Source organism: Aulostomus chinensis, chromosome 1 (assembly GCF_037954235.1).
Source record: "Aulostomus chinensis isolate RoL2024-O1b breed Wild chromosome 1, RoL_Achi_v1.0, whole genome shotgun sequence".
Lineage (NCBI taxonomy): Eukaryota > Metazoa > Chordata > Actinopteri > Syngnathiformes > Aulostomidae > Aulostomus > Aulostomus chinensis.
In genome coordinates this window covers 63,206,523-63,223,468 of record NC_141320.1, presented here as the reverse complement: position 1 = coordinate 63,223,468, position 16,946 = coordinate 63,206,523, and the positions used below count along the sequence as shown (strand labels likewise).

Below are 16,946 nucleotides of genomic sequence, written 5' to 3'. Positions count from 1 at the left end.
CTGATCATTAAGGACGACGGATTAAAGACTCAATGCAGTATTTCTACCTCTGCAGCTCTTTAGCTCCTAAATATTACTTCTTTTCACGTGTTTCTATCTTTCTACATTTTTAAATAGCAAATTGCTAATTGTGATTATGTGACTTATTATTCGGTCATTAATCAACATTATTTTTCAGGGAGGGCAATTACTGCATGTAAGAGAAGAGCAATCATCGAACTAGAAACAATTCTTTTTTTTATTTCTAAATGGAAAACATTTCTGTGCTATTCAATATCCAATATTTACTAAGAGAAGCAGATGAGAAAGTTACAACATTGAACATACTAGTACTCCTACTGCGTAGAAAAACTCCTCTGGACCTAACACTTTTATTTGTATAAAAAAAAAAAAAAAATCACATGGCTGCACAAACCTGGATGTCCCGTGCTGATCAGGCACATGATCACAGCCTTTCCGGTCAACTCGACAAGCTAATCTGAATCACGTTAACGCAACAAATCAGCGAGTATTTACAGTACGATGAGAATATTACAACATATTCAACATTCGGCTGTAACCATGGACACAATCTTTCATCTCTCTGGAACATATTGCTTTTTTTTGTTGGCACTTTGTATGGAATGAGATGTTAACTGGAAGTCAGCGACAGACATGTTTGTAACAGTGAATCCTCAAGTCCCAGGATTGATTATTGAAAAGTGTGAGTCACCTGAAGGTACTACAGTTGTCCAGTAGGGGGCGGTGTAACAAAGTTGACATCTATGCAGGCTTCATCACGTATTCTTAATGCCTGGCATGGAGATTTAAAAAACAAACTGACAAACAAAAAAAACCCTGAAAAGAATCAGCTCCCGCCAGAGATGCTGACAATAATCATCGTGACTTGAGCAGCTGTTCATGTCTTACACACTTTGTGGTGCAATAATTCAAGTAATTATCTACAGATGAGACAGCAGATGTTACTGAAGAGCAGAGAGGTTCGCCAGGGAGCCACATCCAAAAACAGCAAGTAAAATGTTCAAATATACAAATTCAACATTTAAAAGTGAGAAGATATGGAACGCCTCAGTGGCCTGGTGAAGGCACTCAACGCATAATTGCAGACTCTACAGTTTTCGTACCTTTTTAAAGGCCACAATTATGATTCACAATATCTTAAAAATTTAAAAATTATTCCTAAACCCTGTCCAGATGTGATAACGGTTTCATGAAAACTCATGGGGGGGGGGGGGGTTAACGCCAAAAACTCCACCCAAACTTCCATTTATTTTCCATGCATCTTTGCTGTAACAACAACATGATGACTACTGTTAACTGACGGTAAACTCAGCACCATTAACTGGTTTTATGGGAGAGTATCGAGTATCGATCCTACGCTGCCCATAATCAAACATGACAGCATTCCTTGGGTTTGCTTGGCTGGCTTCCTGTTAAAAACGAGGACAAATCGAGTTGGATGGTGTTCTCCGCTTCGATACGAGCGACCGTGATATTATTATTATTATTATTGATGTCATGTCGTCAGTGTATCGGTCTGAACAACATCAGGGAAGGTCCAGAAACAGTCGTGGAAGTTGGCGACACAGGAGTACAAGTGTGTATTCTAGAGCAGGAAATCGTGTGGTAGTGCAGTTGTTACATTCATGGGTTTCCCTTCATTACAGCTGTCTCTCTCTCTCTCTCTCTCTCTCTCTCATAGCTCCGTCCTGCTGGGTCTGTGGACAATCTGGTTGTAGTTGCTCTTTCGTTTGGGCTTGTAGGAGAGGAGCCGGCTAAACTCCGTGAGGAGTCTCTCCCAGTAGCAGGAAACGTCTTGCATCCGTAGGTGCTGCAGGATGAACTCCTTACCCCTGCAGGGAAGGAGACGACGTGAGACTCGGCACCTCTGAGTGGAGCGAGAGCTACAGGAGGGCTCCTCCAATGTGTAATCATCAAATACCTTCGGGCGATGTCCTGTGCAATGGCATCGTTCTCTTTAGCGAACTGTAGCAGCTCCCTGGGGAAACAGAGACATAAATATTCATTCACTTCAACTTTGGCCTCCACATTTGGACTGTAAACGGCGAGATGAAGGAGTCAGGTGCGTGAATAATGCCATGAAGTCAAGTCAGTTTTGTTTATCTAGCAGGATTTCTTTAAATTTAAATGTCAACTGTCATTATTATTCATGGGGACCTAAAATATTCCCCCCGGGAGCAAACAAAGACATTAATAGTTCTCCAGCATTTATAACAGGAGGATTTGCCATTTTGGGGTTTTGATATTCCAGCCTCAAAACTGGCAGATCTGCTTTGTAGAGTGTAACAATGAAGGAAATACAGTGGTTAACGTGTCCACCAATATACATATGTATAGTTATAGGTACTTTATTTCCATCGTACATACATTTAAAAGCAGCAGAATAAAAAACAAACAAACAAACAATACACAAATTGACTGAAATGGGCTAAGGCAGAAGCAAAGCTGATTAATGCCCGCCAACGATGCATCTTAAGCTACACAATGCATGATGTCAAATGGGAAGGAGAAAAAACAAAACAACACAACAAAAAGTAAAATGAGTGTAATGGTGAGTCGAATCTGTTACAACAGCTCTTCTGAACTTTTCTATCAGATTCAGTTCTGGAGGTCGAGCTCCTGAACTTCATGTAGATTCACCACACAGCTGGAAACTACCTGACATCAGAGAGATCCTGCTTGACCGGGATGTAGTGGACCCAAGGCTTGAGCTGAGGGTAAAAAAACTCCTGCCACTCGTCCCCCACATGGAACACCAGAGAACCACACAGGAAGAGATGTTTGAGACGGAAACTCGCCGCCACACCACGGAAGTTGAATAAATATCTGCAAGGAGCGCAGTGTTTGTTATCCAGAGCCGTCGCATTTTCTTTACAGAAACACACGTGTGACAGATGACAGCGGAAATAAATAAAACTCCATGTCAGGATGTTGCTGCGACACATCTTTAAACAAGAATACATTCAAAACTTTTTCATTCACGAAAACAGAGCTTACTTGTACTTGCAGTGATCGACCAGTGGGATTTCTTTAGCTGGTGGTCTCCCGAGTGTATCCTGTAACATGCAGATGTTACGATCAGAAAATATTCAACATGGATAAGAAACATCATGGAAAAGCTTCCAGTTCGTATCAAAATCACTGAAATAAAGTGGAAACAAGGGTTGTGTGACGGTTTGGGCTGCAGGAAGCCTGACCCTCTCAGACTTCCAGGCCTGGTTCTTTGTGTATTCTGCATCCACCAGCTCCGGAGCTTCTCTTGACAGGAGGACCAGAGGGTCACGTTCTGGACTGGTTCTATCAGAGACATGCAGACAATGAGTCAAGACGGGATTGGACAAGAGAGACGATACTGCTTCATTTATTTTTAAACTACTCATAAGATATTCACATTAAAGTAACTTTAAATAAAATAAACATAATTCAATCATATTTATCTTAAGATGAATTCACCTGGAGCCTCGGAAGAATCCCTTGGACTCTTTCCTCTTCCAGGGCCACTGAGCAGCAGACCTGTCACAACGTCATCAATCAGTGGGTTTTACTGATATAATTCCATTATTTTTACCTTTTTCCAAATCTTTGAGAAACAGACTGTTCATACATTTTTGTAAACATCTGTTTACATATAAGAAACAAACCAATATTCCCATATTTGTGAAGCACATTTCCATGACTTTCAAGACTTTTCTGGCTGTATTCACATTAAAAATTAACTTCAAACTTTCATGACCTTCAAGAGTTTTTTTTTTTGTTGTTGGACAGATTTAAACATCATTATGAAACACAGAGGAGCGTAACCACACCTTTGTTCTGTCTACTCACAAAACAACTAAAACATCTTACTTCTTAAGATCGTCTCTCATCAGATCCCATCTGCCCAGTCCTGTGGGGTATATGGGCCACACAGCAGGACCACCCTCCCAAAATGTCCAAGCAGGATACATGATGTCCCGGTAGTCTGAAGTCTGCTCATATCACTCACACACACACACACACACACACACACACACACACACACACACACACACACACACACCAAGAGCATTAGCATCTTGCACCAAGGAGTGCTGTAAAGTGGGCCCGTGTGTGGAGGCTAACCTTACTGAAAGAGAAGACGGGCATTGTTGGCTGCACCCAGGTGGGGACTTGAGGATAATCTCTGACATTTACAACCAGCTCCACATCAGGTAACCTGTCAATCACCTCCAGCATGAAGTGCTCCACCCCGCTGCACCTGAAAACAGGAAACAACTGTAAAGTACTTGTTTTACCAGTCTGCTTTGCTCGCTGGTGTTACTGGACAGCGTCTTCTTACCTGGCAGGGAACATACAGTTGTGCTCTCTGTACAGTTTATGTCCAATGATCTGGTAGTGGGTGCCCACCCCTCTTTGAACCGTTGAAGCCATGAAGTCCTCAGAGATTCCGCCTTTAAAGGGACGCAAGTCATGCTGTAGGACACTGAGGCAGAAATCGTGAAAAAAAATGAGTTCCTGCACAGGTGCAACACTGCCTGGCAGATGCAGGCAAATCTGCAAATGTTCTTTCACCATGACCTTCCCTCACACACACACACACACACACACACACACACCTTAGATGGCAGCTACAGTTGGCAGAGTTGCATGGAGTAAACCCTTCAACGGCATCAGCAATCGTGTCTCCTATCCTCTTCCACCGTTTCTCTGCAGAAACAAACACAAACAAAAACAGAGTATAATGTCCAAGGAGATCTTCCATATTTGTTCAGTCCCATTTTTATCTCATCGATGAGCAACAGGTTGCAACCTGCGAGCTCACAAGAAAACATTTTACATGTTGTAGAGTTTATAACCACGTTGAGTTCAAATGCTTTAAAATACTATTTAGGTAATGAAATTAAATGCTGACAAACGTTATTTACATTTGGAGCAGTAATGCTAGCTAGCCTTAGCCGACCTGTTACCAAAAGCACACCCAGTCTTAAATAATACATCTTTAATTGGTTTCCATTTGTTAGGTTACTAACATTTTCACCAAAAGTCGTTCAAACCTCAACACCACAGCAACTAGCTTAACATTAGCTCGGAGCTATTAGCTAGCTAGTGAAGTGATGCACAACTCCAACACTGAAAGTTACACACAGACAAAAACGGGAAAGTAAAACAGTAACTATCATCCAGAAGATAAAGGGCCAAAAATCTCTTTAAAAATGATACCTGAAGCACCAACCCAGCATGTGCTTGCTTGAAGAAGAAATAAAAACCTCCACAAATACAAGCGCTCCATTTTTCCCTCAATCTTCCAGCTTTGTCTGAAGCGCGACGATTATCTGGGATCTGTTGTTAATGTCTGACCGTAGTCACACGGTAATACGCGCAACAAAAATAGAGTTCTTCACGGGTTGCGCTACCGTAAAGTTAGAAATATTGTGGCCTAAACTAGAATTCAGTAGGCTGGGATCAATACTTCATTAGTTTCATAGCGTTAAGCACCATTTAAACACTCTCCACATCACTTTATACCTTGAAAATGACACGGCTAATTAAATAGCCTAGCTGATGAAATCCCCAAAGCTTCTCTGCTCTCATTTCTAAAATGAACCTGAGGGCATGAATGGCTACCTCATGAATGATTGTCTTTTAAATGTGTTTTTTTTTTTTTTACTTCAGGAGGAGGAGGAGGAGAAGTGTCTCCTGTGAGATTTCGAGTGATAAAGAGGAGGAGAGACATCAACCCACAGACAAGAGAGAGGGAATAGTGATGGGTTACTCTTGAGAACATTTTATAGACAGAGATCTTATCCGGAGGTGGAGTTTTGCAGGTTTTTTTTTTTTTTTTTTTTGCAGATATAAAGTCAGCCTTTCAACATTCTTGCCTGGGACTTCACTCAAACACTTTCCCACCTGCACAACCATGCAGCACGTCTCTCTTCTCTACGGCCTCTGCATCCACCTGGTATTCTTTTGTGCCGCCGAGGAAGGTCTCGAGTTCCCCAATTTTGACGGCAAGGACAGGGTGCTGGACATCAATGAACGTAGTTACAAGAAAGCTCTGAAAAGATTTGACCTGTTGTGCCTCTTCTATCATGAACCGCTGCCGGCCAACAAGGGCCTGCAGAAGCGCTTCCAGATGACGGAGCTGGTGCTGGAGGTGAGACCGACTCAAAGATTCACCTTCGTTTTCTTTATCTACTGCAGAATTTAAGATACTTGCTTACATATTAAAAGCCTCACATAACCAGGATTCAGAGGAGTATCAAGGCTACTTTTTTTCCTGCCACTTACATTTATAATTCTTTTCTGAAAATAAATGCCATAAAAGGCTAGCTTCATTTAAGATATGTCATGGTCATTTTTACCTAAAAGGTTCTTTTAATAAAAGTAAAATATGAAAGTTAAAGATCCGTTATTTGAAGCTGTGGGTTCGCAAGAGCCTAACAACCAATAAAAATGTTTATTACCGTAAGTGCAGGAAGTAGAACACACTAACACTTCAGGTGGCTTTTATGAGTCCCAATATGAATGAAATTTTACTCACCGTATGGAGAAGCCTTTGCGCTGTCTGATCACATAGGGGTCAAGGGTCAAAGTAGAGAATGTGAAGAGGGACTTTGAAAGATGATCTCCATCCATCCATCCATTTTCTTCCGCTTGTTCCTACTAAGGGTCGCGGGGGGCTGGAGCCTATCCCAGCGGCTACAGGCAAGAGGTGGGGTTCACCCTGGACAGGTCACCAGTCCATCACAGGACCAACACATAGAGACAGACAACCATTCACACTCACAGTCACACCTACGATCAATTTAGAGTATCAATCAGCCTCGTCCCCTCTTGATGTCTTTGGACTGTGGGAGGAAGCTGGAGTACCGGAGAGAACCCACACAGGAACAGGGAGAACATGCAGACTCCACACAGAAAGATCCTGTGCCCGAGCCGGGGCTTGAACCTGGAACCTTCTTGGTGTGAGGCGACAGTGCTGACCACTGCACCACCGTGCCACCTTAAAGATGATCTCTAGATATAAAAAAAAAAAGTTACAAAAATACTCTTTAAAAATTCTTTAATCGCTCATAAGATAAAATAGTACCACCTTACTGTAAAAATACCAGTTGAATTTTAAATCTATTCTTAATGAGTTTGATAGGTCTGTTAGTTGGTTTGTTGTAAAGTTTTACACTTCAACCAATTCAGGGGTCTTGAATCTCTGGCGTCTTTATTTTGGGGGTCCTGAGCTGAGATGTTTAGGGACCCCTGCTTCACAAAAGCATCAGAGAGAACCGCACACAGAACATTCAGCTCTCATCCTGGCTCACCTCCGTAGACGGAGTCTGTGTTTCACCTGCAGTGGTTTGAATCCCATTATGCGCACTCCTACTTCTGCACTTCACATGCATCCAGGGATTGTTTCTGGGTCATTCTGGTAATTATAGCGTGTTCCCAAAACTATCTGGCTGTGAACTAGAAATAAGTCATATCTCTTTGCTTCCTATTCATGAGCCAGAGACAGGAGAGAAAGAGACACGAAGGTACTTTAAAGAAAGCATATCCAAGTTTTACTGTTTGGCTTTTGAGTGTAGATAAAACTAAACATCTATTCCACTGTACACATGATTTCTGATCGAAGAGGACAGGTTAAGTTGGACTTGAGAGACAATTGTGGGGCCGGGTTTCTAAAAACAGATCCATCCTGATGGCATGTTCTTGTGTGAACACCCAGCTCACTGCTCAGGTCCTGGAGAACAAAGACATTGGTTTCGGGATGGTGGACTCCCAGAAGGATGCCAAAGTAGCCAAGAAGCTGGGTATGAGCATCATTTCACTGTGTGCCGTGAATTCTGCCTTTATCCTTCGACAGTATGCTCTTCAAAACCTGCTCGATAAGACTTTCCAAGCTTTCTTCACTTCCACTGACACCAGAATTCTCACCATCATGGCACAGCTGCTGTCCTCTAACTGCCACTGCTGCTTTTCCTTCAGGTTTGCAGGAAGTGGGCAGCTTGTACGTCTTCAAGGACGACCGAGTCATTGAGTTTGACGGGGAGCTCTCTGCAGACACGCTGGTGGAGTTCCTCCTGGACGTGAGTGTCTCGTTGGTGTCTACAGGACGAGCTTTCATGGGACCTATTCAGAGACATTTTGGGAAGAAAAAGTCTTCAGAGTGTATAAAGTGCGACCGTGTTAGCTTTGTTGCAAAGAATTAGACAGTCATGTGGACAAAACCTTTGTGTATAAGCAGCAGGAGTTGCTACGTTCTGCCTGGAGCTGTCACTTCCTGTCACACCAAAATTCTTACTCAAAAGCCAACAACCCTGCTAAAAAGAAGTAGGTGATCAATCCATTTCTCATCGCCCAAACACGAGCCTCTATTTTTGTACTTTGTCTCATTCAGTGTTGTGCACATGATGGGACTGAGTAAGCTAACCGCTGGGGTCAGTCAGGTTACCATTACTGCATCACATCTCTTTGACTTTGACAGAACAAGCGCTTAGCTTACCTTGTTAGCATGCTCATCGGATACTGTGTTTGTCTGGCCTGTAGACTTCAAGGTATATACAGTACGGTCCTTTGACAGTGACTATTTCGACATGTCACAGCAGGTTAAAAACCAGTGTAACTGGTAAGGTCAATCAGGGCCCTGTTCCATTTCGGAGGGCGGTGACACTAAATGGAATGGGACCATAATGAGTTCGATCAATTACACCTGCTGTTTGCTATGATGTCAAAATGACTGCTGTGAAAATATTTCCTAATATGTCAAAATATTCATCTGCCTTCCAGTGTTTCCATGCACATAAAGTCACCTACCTGTGTTGTACTGCCCCCTGTAGGTGCTGGAGGACCCAGTGGAAATGATCAATAACGCAATGGAGCTGCGAGCCTTCGAGAGGATGGAGGAGGACATCCGCCTCATCGGCTACTTTAAAGGAGAGGACTCACGTTAGTTTGTGACGCATTTATCAGAGCTCGTATTTGTTAACGGGGATGCTACACACAGTTCCTCCTCCTCCTCCACCAGTCGCCCCACCTCGTGTCCCTAATGAGATCTAGAGGCTAATGGAGCCACATCACCATGCAGCCTAACAGGCTGCTAAAGGGAAGCCTGAATCTAGAGTGTGGAACTCTCATGAGAGATTTTAAATAGCTTCTAGTCCTCTGTCTAATAGGTCAAATGCAATTATAGCTTCTTTAAAAAAAAAGAATTTGAAAAGGAAAAAGAGTGAGGCAGGGAAGATGCTATCTCGTTCAATATGACGGTGGCTTGAAGTTTCATTATGGAGCCATTTCTGTCCAGAGATAGCCTGGTCCCCGGTAGTGACCTTGGTGGGGGGCGATAGTCAGGAGTGCATTACAAGCGTACAAAACTGTATTAAGGGGGAATTTGTTACTTGGGTGAAGACAGTAGAGTCATGATGGGAAATTGAATGAAGTGAGTGGGTTCTCTGCTCGGCTTTCTGATCACACTCACTGTAGATTTAGAGAGAAACGTGACCAGAATCGGTTTCACCTTTTTTCATCAATCTGTCTCTCGTCTCAGATTACAAAGCTTTTCAGGAGGCCTCGGAGCGTTTTCAGCCGTACATCAAGTTCTTTGCTACATTTGATAAATCTGTAAGTACAAATTAAAAGCAGGAATGAATATATCTATACATATATCACAAAGATTTTAAGCTTGAAATCCTTGGGTGTCTTAGGTAGCCAAACATCTCTCCCTCAAGATGAACGAGGTGAATTTCTACGAGCCTTTCATGGAGGAGCCGGCCATCCTGCCCGGAAGACCTCTGTCTGAGATGGACATTGTTGAATTTGTCAACCAGCACAGAAGGTGGTCACATCAGCACTGTTGATATAGCCAGTAAATGATTCAGGATTTGAAGAAACAGTCTATTTACAGGGCTACTCTGAGGAAACTCCGCGCAGAGAACATGTTTGAGACCTGGGTGAGTGCTCATTAGTACTCATTAATCGTATCTGTACGGATCAGACTTGTACTACAAACTTTCTCCTCTTTCTAGGAGGATGACATGGACGGAGTGCACATCGTTGCTTTTGCTGAGGAGGAAGATCCAGGTCTGTGTTTTTCTCTTTATGTGTTTGCTTACCTGTCATATTTGGCGTAGCACATGAAGCTGTGCCGTCTCCCTCAGACGGCTACGAGTTCCTGGAGATCTTGAAGGACGTGGCCAGAGAAAACACCAACAATCCAGAACTCAGCATCGTCTGGATCGACCCTGACGACTTCCCTCTGGTTCGGTCTCATCTTCAGATTGATATCTCCACAACGGAGCCAGACACTACTGTCTTACTTTAAACCCAGTTTGTCTGATCCCTCCAGTTAACCACTTACTGGGAGAAAACCTTCAAGTTGGACCTGTTCAGACCTCAGATCGGCGTGGTCAACGTCACAGATGTAAGCGAGGGTTTAAATCTCAAGAGTTTAATCAAAGTTTACAGACCTTTAGCTTCATGGTTCTGTGTGCTGCAGGCAGACAGTGTGTGGTTGGACATGTCCAACGATGAGGACTTACCCTCTGCGGAGGAGCTGGAGGACTGGATAGAGGACGTCCTGTCAGGGAAGGTGAACACGGAGGACGACGACGAGTCAGCCGAGGACCAGGAAGACTTTGACAGCTACTACGCAGAGGACAGCGAAGGAGGTCACGACCAGGAGGAGGAGGATGAGAGTGACGATTAAACTGAATGCCGAGGGTTGTGTGAACCAGATTACCACCGACAATTTAAAACAACAAAATTACCAGAAAAGGCAGGGTCACGCTCCTGTAAGCTCTGTTTGCTTCTCTACCTGCAACTGGGAGCCAAATGCTACTTTATAAAACAGCCGCTTCTTGAAACACCTCTGAGAGTAAATCAAAAAATTAAAGTTGCAGGTGGAAAATCAAAACAATGAGCTGAGAGATGCTAAAACAGTCCTCAAAGTTGAGGGTGTGGCTTCATTACTACACCTGGCACAACGCATAGAAAGCCAATCATTTATTATTTTAAAAAAATACAGCAGCGTAGGGTTACTATGAATAATACTAGGCATTTTCTTGGTGTGTGTGTGTGTAAACAGTGTGTGTGTGCAGATATAGTAATTCTTGTAATGAATTCAGTTCTGTGTATAAAATATTGTTAGATTTGCACTTACACACCTGCAAAGACAGAAAAGTATTAAAAACGCCTGTTTTCCAGGACTCAGTGCATGTGTTTTAATACGCGCGCGCGCGTGTGTGTGTGTGTGTGTGAAAACCCACACCCAAAATTTCCCTCATTAAGAAGGCCCAGACTGATGCTGAAGACAACAGATTGGCACATTTTCTCCCTCAGTTTTCACCTTGAATTATTTACAGAGCAGTGAATTATTCAGCAGGGTTATACCTCCTAATGGGAGCTGGGAAGTGGACAGAGAAGCCAAGGGAGGTCGGGGGTGAGGGAGTTGGGATTGAGTGGTTCAAAGGCTGCCCACCGGGGCCCAACAAACTGCATAAGGACCTGACACACTCCCGCTGAATCTGCACTGCAGCCATGAATTAATAATCGAGGGCCTTGCAAGTATGATTGTTCCCCTGGAGGTGGATGTGAGGCTATGTGTAAACAGGATGTTTGTATCACGTAGGAGGATTTACACATAATTCATGTCGTACATGGAGAGAGGTCGCTAACCTGCGCACACTTAAATGTGACCTGAGGCAAGACGTCATCCTCTGAGGAAGTCAACATGGTGGAAGGGCTTGTGACATTCTGCAGGGTCTTTAGTTGACGTCACCCCGAGAAGGGTGATTTTACATGGGAAAATGATTCAAGGGGGTTTTCTTGTACACACACACACACACACACACACGCCCTCCCAGTGGTTACTTCCAAGGATAACGGAGTGAAGGTGTGAGCTTCAATATAAAGCAGCAGAGAACAAAGACGAAAATACAACTGATCAGTGTAGCTCAGCTCTGAAGCTGCTGGAAGTCGAGGGATTTCCTCTCACGCCTCCATCTGTGCATAACCAAGTCATTACCAAACAAATGGAGAGGAAGGAATGAAGGCAAGAAAAGCTTTCCATTTAGATGCAAATGCTCCTCATTTTCCCCTCGATCCGTCTCCCTTCTCTGTCCGGGACCTGCACAGCAGCAGGCGGGGACGAGGGGGGGGATTAAGCTGAGGACAGATGAGTTCCGACAGGCGGCCCCGCGCCCCCGGATCACGGCGGAGGGATGAGGCTGTTCATTTTCAGCCCCAGACACTGACATTCATTTACCCACAAGGCTCGGCGACGCTGCTTTGACAGGCTGATGGCAAGCCAATTACCAGAGAGTTCCATGACAACAAGGAGATAGAACCCCAAAATAAGATCCTCCCCATAACAGTTGATATTTCTGCTGTGTGTGTGTGTGTGTGTGTGTGTGTGTGAGAGAGACCCACAAAAGCCAATAGACAAACAGAAGGGAGTGTCAGTAACAAACTAGGGCATACAGGGACATTTGAAAGGAGAAAATGTTATATCCACTTTTACTTCTGCTCCAAATTCACTGCAAATCATCGATAAGAACATTCTGATACTGTTGGTGCTAGAAATGAGTTTATCTGTGAGAGATTGTTGTCTCAGTGTCAAAAAAACAGGATGTGTTAATGTAACTAAATAAATGAAGCTGAGAGAGTTGAGATTTACTCCGACTGTAACCCAGGCATTCACACTTCATCTCAGAGCAGTATCCTGGAGTATTTGATGTATACGACAACACTCTGGATACTTGGATTGTTATTTTAAAAAAGAAATTGTCATTAGTTTGATTGAAAGGACAGCAGTTTGTCTTGAAAATGGTTCAGATGTCATTTTAATTCACACCGTCAAACTGACCACGGAGAGCAAGTCAGAAGATCCTCAAAAATTCACACTGAACCATTTACAATTTCAGAGCACAAAAAGGCCATGGGATCACTTTCAGCAGCCTAAAACCTGAAAATGTAAATTAAAAACTATCCATCACTGTCGAGCAAAACAGAATCAAAGGAAATCCTCATCATTTCACTGCAACTGTTTCTCAGTCCACCGTGGTGCCAATTCAAGGGGAAAAAAAGCAATTAAAAACCTTCATCTAAGCAACAATGTTCTCCTTTAATCTGGCAAATTCCCAGGTGTTCCCTCAGAAGGAAGCACCCCAGGATTATCCCCTGGAAACACCAGTATAATCTGGCACCAACAGCAGGGAAAGAACGGTTTAAGGTATTAGTGGGTTCCTGTTCCGACTGTTGTGGCCCAATTATGAAAACCTCAGAATAAATAAACATGCTTGCTGTACAGAGATGAAATCAACTAAATAAATAAACTACAGGAGTGAAAACAGCAGTTTTCATTGCTTTTATTTAATGAAAGAAAGAACAGCTGTTATATATTTATCCTCTGGCAGGCTACAGACATGATAGATAAACAAGAAAGACAGAGGAGGAACCAAAGCGTTTCCAGCTGTCAGTGAGCGTTTCAGACGTGAAGCTGGTAAAACATTCAAGTGACACGACAAGACGTTTCGAGAAGGCTGAAATCAGAAAGAACACTGAGGTCAAGGGTCAAGTGTAGCACTTGATGGCCCTCTGCTGGTCACAGGAAAGCACTGCACCTTTCTTCTGGTGGTGGTGATGATGTCCTACGCAATAGCCACAGCAAACACACTGACCACACAGTACATGGTGCGGTTTTCCCACCTCACCGTGCAGCTCCCTGCAAACACAAGTAGCAGATTAGACTGGAGCGAAGGCATCACTCTCCAAAGACAAAGGTAAAGTTCTTTGTTTGTCACTGAAGGGTGACATAGGTTACACACCCATTACCTCATACAAATATCAAAAAATAATCACAATTTTTACTGGCTGGACGTAATAATGGCACACATCAGAATATACAAACAGCACATATACATTTGATTGTGTGCGTACGCTAAACTCGAGCAGTTCGTTTCCCAAACATATATTACATTCATGAAGCTGCTACACTTCATTCAGATGAAACATGAATTGTATATTGTTTGATCTACAACAGCGGGGAGGCTGTGCTTACCATCCACCGTACTGTCCCAGTAGCAGGAGTTGGCTGTGTGGAGGCCAGCGCCTGTTTTCTGCATCACCGTACATGTCACTGTTCATTGAAAGTCAAAATATGAATACATTATGGACATTTATTCGTCTAACTTGAATATTTTGCTCAGTATATTTGCTTTTAAAAGAATATGAACACTGAGACATGCAGTAAAGCTGACTCTGAGCAATCAGGCCAGGGAGAGAAATCCGCCGCCCGGCTTAACTCTTCGTTACACACACAAACACGCACCGATGTACTTGTACGGTTTCCCCTGTTTGACCAGCTGGGTGAGGCAGCGCTCTACAATATTGGCGGTCCACTTGTTCACCTGAGCCTGGTTGTAGTCATCACCACCAACAATGTTCTCAATACACTGAGAGTCCCGCACACACACACACACACACACACACACACACACACACAGAGTCAGTCTGTTTACAGTCATGTGAAAGTCACTAGGTTCTGTTTCACTGGAGGGGACAGATGTGAGACACAACGCTACTCTGGTTCTCATGAAGCATCGCTTCTAGAGCTCCAGTTAAGCAGGAAAATAAAGCAGTGACATGCGTGTGTGACAGACATTATGTATACTGTAACTTTGCCATGTCATTTCTTGATAGGGACTACATTGCCAGCCACTAATCGAGAATGAAAACTCTAACTTAAGCTTTACGTCACACTTGATATTTCCGATTTACCTCTTTTACAATGTTGTCGGCTTCGTCAGAGTTGAAAGAGCCCTGAAGAACAGGAAACATAAAAACATGAGGGTGTGTTTCTGAGAAAACATCCATGTGTACATTTAATAGCAGAAGCTAACGTTTCAATGACGGCAAGATAAAGACATTTTAGCCCACTGCTGCAGGGCTGAGTTAAATAGCTAAATATGACACTTGGCGTAAGAATAAAGTTGTCAAACCCTCTAAAATACCACGGACAGGTGAATAGATAGCTGCACGTATATAAAAAAGAGAGGATACGTCATAAATTAATACTGAAATATATGGTAAAAAAGCTAGCTAGGTTAGCTCTTGCTCACTAGCTCTCAGCTAGCTACTTTCTACAGCCATAAAAATAAAAGTAGTTGATGACAAACCTCACTATGATACTCCTCCATCGCGGCGGTCTTCTATGAAAAACCCAATGCGTTTAAATGTGCTTGTGGTCCAGATTTAATACGACGAGGAACAACGGAAGAAAAACACGGAGATGCTGGGCGTCTCACACAGTCAACGACGGATACGAAGAGGGACTTGGACCGGGATGAGAGGACTATTTCGGCTAGCTGCTGCCACCTTCTGGCCGGAGCACAAACACCACATCTGCTAACTGTGAGCGAGTGTCATGTGCTAACACTCACCTTTCGTTGTCGTCTTCACCAATTAGCGTCAAATTTGAGGGGAATGTGTCCTTCCAACAGCGGGCATTTTAGCTTCTCAAGCTCAGGAAATAATAGCAAAAAATTAAAAGGTCAAGCTGTTCTAAAAAACTACTTTCTACTCGTGAGAGAGGAAGGCGTTCCCGCGAAGCTTGTTTTAAACGAGGAGCCGAGAATGATGACGTCCAAGGTCTCGCTGCATTGGCTGTACCACGTGACTGCCACGGGAAGTGGTTCAGAGCCACAACAGACTAAAGATTCAATGCATCACACATTACGCTGCAGCTGCCTGTGATTACACACCTGGCCTGTAGGTGGCTCCGTGTGCACATGGAGCTTGGAGAGATGGACCCTTTATCTGAACGCCTTGGCTCAAGGGTTCGATGCCTCATGCGGCCTCATCTCTCCGTCGCTGCTTTCTACAGCAGATATTTTGACTTTAATTCGACTGCGCATGCTCAGGCAGTAGTTTACATTTTTACTGCACTTGACTTGTGCCAAGCAATTCTTAAAGGCAATGTCGATGCAAAACTTTGAAATTAAAGAGTTGAAAACATTTTATTTAACTTTAATTCGATTATTTAAAAATGTGCATGTTTAAAAAAAAAATCTTGGCATTAAAAAAAAAGGAGGAATCACAGATCAGCTTTATATCAAATTGTTTTATTGGTATAACAAAAATCCAAATCATAAAAAATGAGTTAATGAGATTATCATGTCAAGGTATAAAACTGCTGCATCTCCTGGAAACACACACAGCTCAAGTGAAAAGTGCCAATGTGCTCAAGGACACAATAAATAAGAAAATGTACATCTTTATAGTTCTAAACACACACACACTCACATACACACATACACACACGCTGAGGCTCAGCTGCTGGGTCAGACAATGAAGCATGGTGGTGATACTGGTCGTACTGGTGCAGGAGGCGGCTCAGCTGCAGGACACTTGGGTGGAGACAGTGGTCACATGACAGTGCTCAGAGCAGGATGCTGCGCTAACGAACCTCATCGCACATCTGAAGTCACCGGGGAGTTCAGGGGTCACAGGAGGACACAGGCGCCAGAGCGGGGCCGCCTCGCCCCTGAGGACGGAGGTGTTTTCTGTGCTGCGCCCCTGTTTGTCTGCGGCTCGCCGCTCCCGGCGGTGGAGGCTGGTGACGACTCCCCCTGGACGTCGGTGTCCCCGCTGGTGGTGCCCTCTTGTGGGGTTTGTTCCCTGTCGCCCTTGGATGATGACAGCCGTCTGAAGAGAGACAGCTGAGAGAGGAGAGACGTTACCGTCATTTGCCATCCAAGTCATAATTCCTTTAATCTATTAGTGACTCATTTATTATTTCCCCCATGGAGATCAATCGGGTTTTAGATCACAAGATCTAAAAGTTTCCCCTGTCCAGGAATGTCCTCGTACTGTTTTGCTGGAGCCTGATTGACTCTTGGAGCTGCTGTCCGCCGTCCCATTGGCCGGTCTGGTGCTGTCATTGGTGTCGGGCTCCTCTG

At 43.7% G+C, this 16,946-nt stretch overlaps 3 protein-coding genes and 1 long non-coding RNA gene across 5 annotated transcripts; 1 reads left to right on the top strand and 3 right to left on the bottom strand.

The window, feature by feature from the left end:
• Window positions 1-220: 220 nt before the first annotated feature.
• On the bottom strand, window positions 221-5,379 carry poglut1 (protein O-glucosyltransferase 1). The gene is made up of 11 exons (XM_086199764.1): window positions 5,221-5,379; window positions 4,617-4,707; window positions 4,340-4,483; window positions 4,123-4,258; window positions 3,868-3,989; window positions 3,475-3,534; window positions 3,219-3,318; window positions 3,019-3,077; window positions 2,680-2,847; window positions 1,943-1,999; window positions 221-1,853 (listed from the first exon to the last, which is right to left on the bottom strand). The coding sequence occupies exons 1-11, from the start codon at window positions 5,288-5,290 to the stop codon at window positions 1,697-1,699; spliced, it is 1,164 nt and encodes a 387-aa protein (XP_086055890.1). The 5' UTR covers window positions 5,291-5,379; the 3' UTR covers window positions 221-1,696.
• Window positions 5,380-5,677: 298 nt separating this feature from the next.
• LOC147272691 (calsequestrin-2-like) lies at window positions 5,678-11,069 on the top strand. The gene is made up of 11 exons (XM_086199753.1): window positions 5,678-6,154; window positions 7,721-7,805; window positions 7,981-8,081; window positions 8,832-8,940; window positions 9,539-9,612; window positions 9,696-9,826; window positions 9,896-9,941; window positions 10,017-10,071; window positions 10,149-10,249; window positions 10,337-10,411; window positions 10,487-11,069. Exons 1-11 carry the CDS (start codon window positions 5,918-5,920, stop codon window positions 10,694-10,696), a joined length of 1,224 nt encoding a protein of 407 aa, XP_086055879.1. The 5' UTR covers window positions 5,678-5,917; the 3' UTR covers window positions 10,697-11,069.
• Window positions 5,912-15,656, bottom strand: LOC147272689 (uncharacterized). Its single transcript, XR_015112122.1, has 5 exons — window positions 15,429-15,656; window positions 8,809-10,635; window positions 8,498-8,664; window positions 6,542-8,124; window positions 5,912-6,022 (listed from the first exon to the last, which is right to left on the bottom strand). It is a non-coding gene; the product is annotated as an uncharacterized LOC147272689 (long non-coding RNA).
• Window positions 13,340-15,333, bottom strand: LOC147272690 (dynein light chain Tctex-type 3-like). Of its 2 annotated transcripts, XM_086199787.1 has the most exons (6): window positions 15,165-15,333; window positions 14,767-14,808; window positions 14,318-14,441; window positions 14,048-14,125; window positions 13,611-13,711; window positions 13,340-13,529 (listed from the first exon to the last, which is right to left on the bottom strand). In XM_086199787.1, exons 1-5 carry the CDS (start codon window positions 15,183-15,185, stop codon window positions 13,638-13,640), a joined length of 339 nt encoding a protein of 112 aa, XP_086055913.1. In that variant the 5' UTR covers window positions 15,186-15,333; the 3' UTR covers window positions 13,340-13,529; window positions 13,611-13,637. The 2 variants fall into 2 exon arrangements, with proteins under 2 accessions (XP_086055913.1, XP_086055904.1); XM_086199778.1 differs by having other exon boundaries at window positions 13,340-13,711; window positions 15,165-15,330.
• Window positions 15,657-16,946: the final 1,290 nt, after the last annotated feature.

What these genes read in the sequence shown, in the direction of transcription:
- poglut1 (XM_086199764.1), bottom strand. Translation starts at nt 5,290, where the DNA reads ATGGAGCGCTTGTATTTGTGGAGGTTTTTATTTCTTCTTCAAGCAAGC. An exon ending in ATGCTGGGTTGGTGCTTCAG is followed by an intron (nt 4,708 to 5,220) that starts GTATCATTTTTA and finishes TTGTTTCTGCAG; the next exon opens with AGAAACGGTGGAAGAGGATA. An exon ending in CCGTCTTCTCTTTCAGTAAG is followed by an intron (nt 3,990 to 4,122) that starts GTTAGCCTCCAC and finishes TGATATGAGCAG; the next exon opens with ACTTCAGACTACCGGGACAT.
- LOC147272691 (XM_086199753.1), top strand. Translation starts at nt 5,918, where the DNA reads ATGCAGCACGTCTCTCTTCTCTACGGCCTCTGCATCCACCTGGTATTC. An exon ending in TGGTGGAGTTCCTCCTGGAC is followed by an intron (nt 8,082 to 8,831) that starts GTGAGTGTCTCG and finishes TGCCCCCTGTAG; the next exon opens with GTGCTGGAGGACCCAGTGGA. An exon ending in ACCCTGACGACTTCCCTCTG is followed by an intron (nt 10,250 to 10,336) that starts GTTCGGTCTCAT and finishes TGATCCCTCCAG; the next exon opens with TTAACCACTTACTGGGAGAA.
- LOC147272690 (XM_086199787.1), bottom strand. Translation starts at nt 15,185, where the DNA reads ATGGAGGAGTATCATAGTGAG. An exon ending in CCGACAACATTGTAAAAGAG is followed by an intron (nt 14,442 to 14,766) that starts GTAAATCGGAAA and finishes CGGGACTCTCAG; the next exon opens with TGTATTGAGAACATTGTTGG. An exon ending in GAAACCGTACAAGTACATCG is followed by an intron (nt 14,126 to 14,317) that starts GTGCGTGTTTGT and finishes TTCAATGAACAG; the next exon opens with TGACATGTACGGTGATGCAG.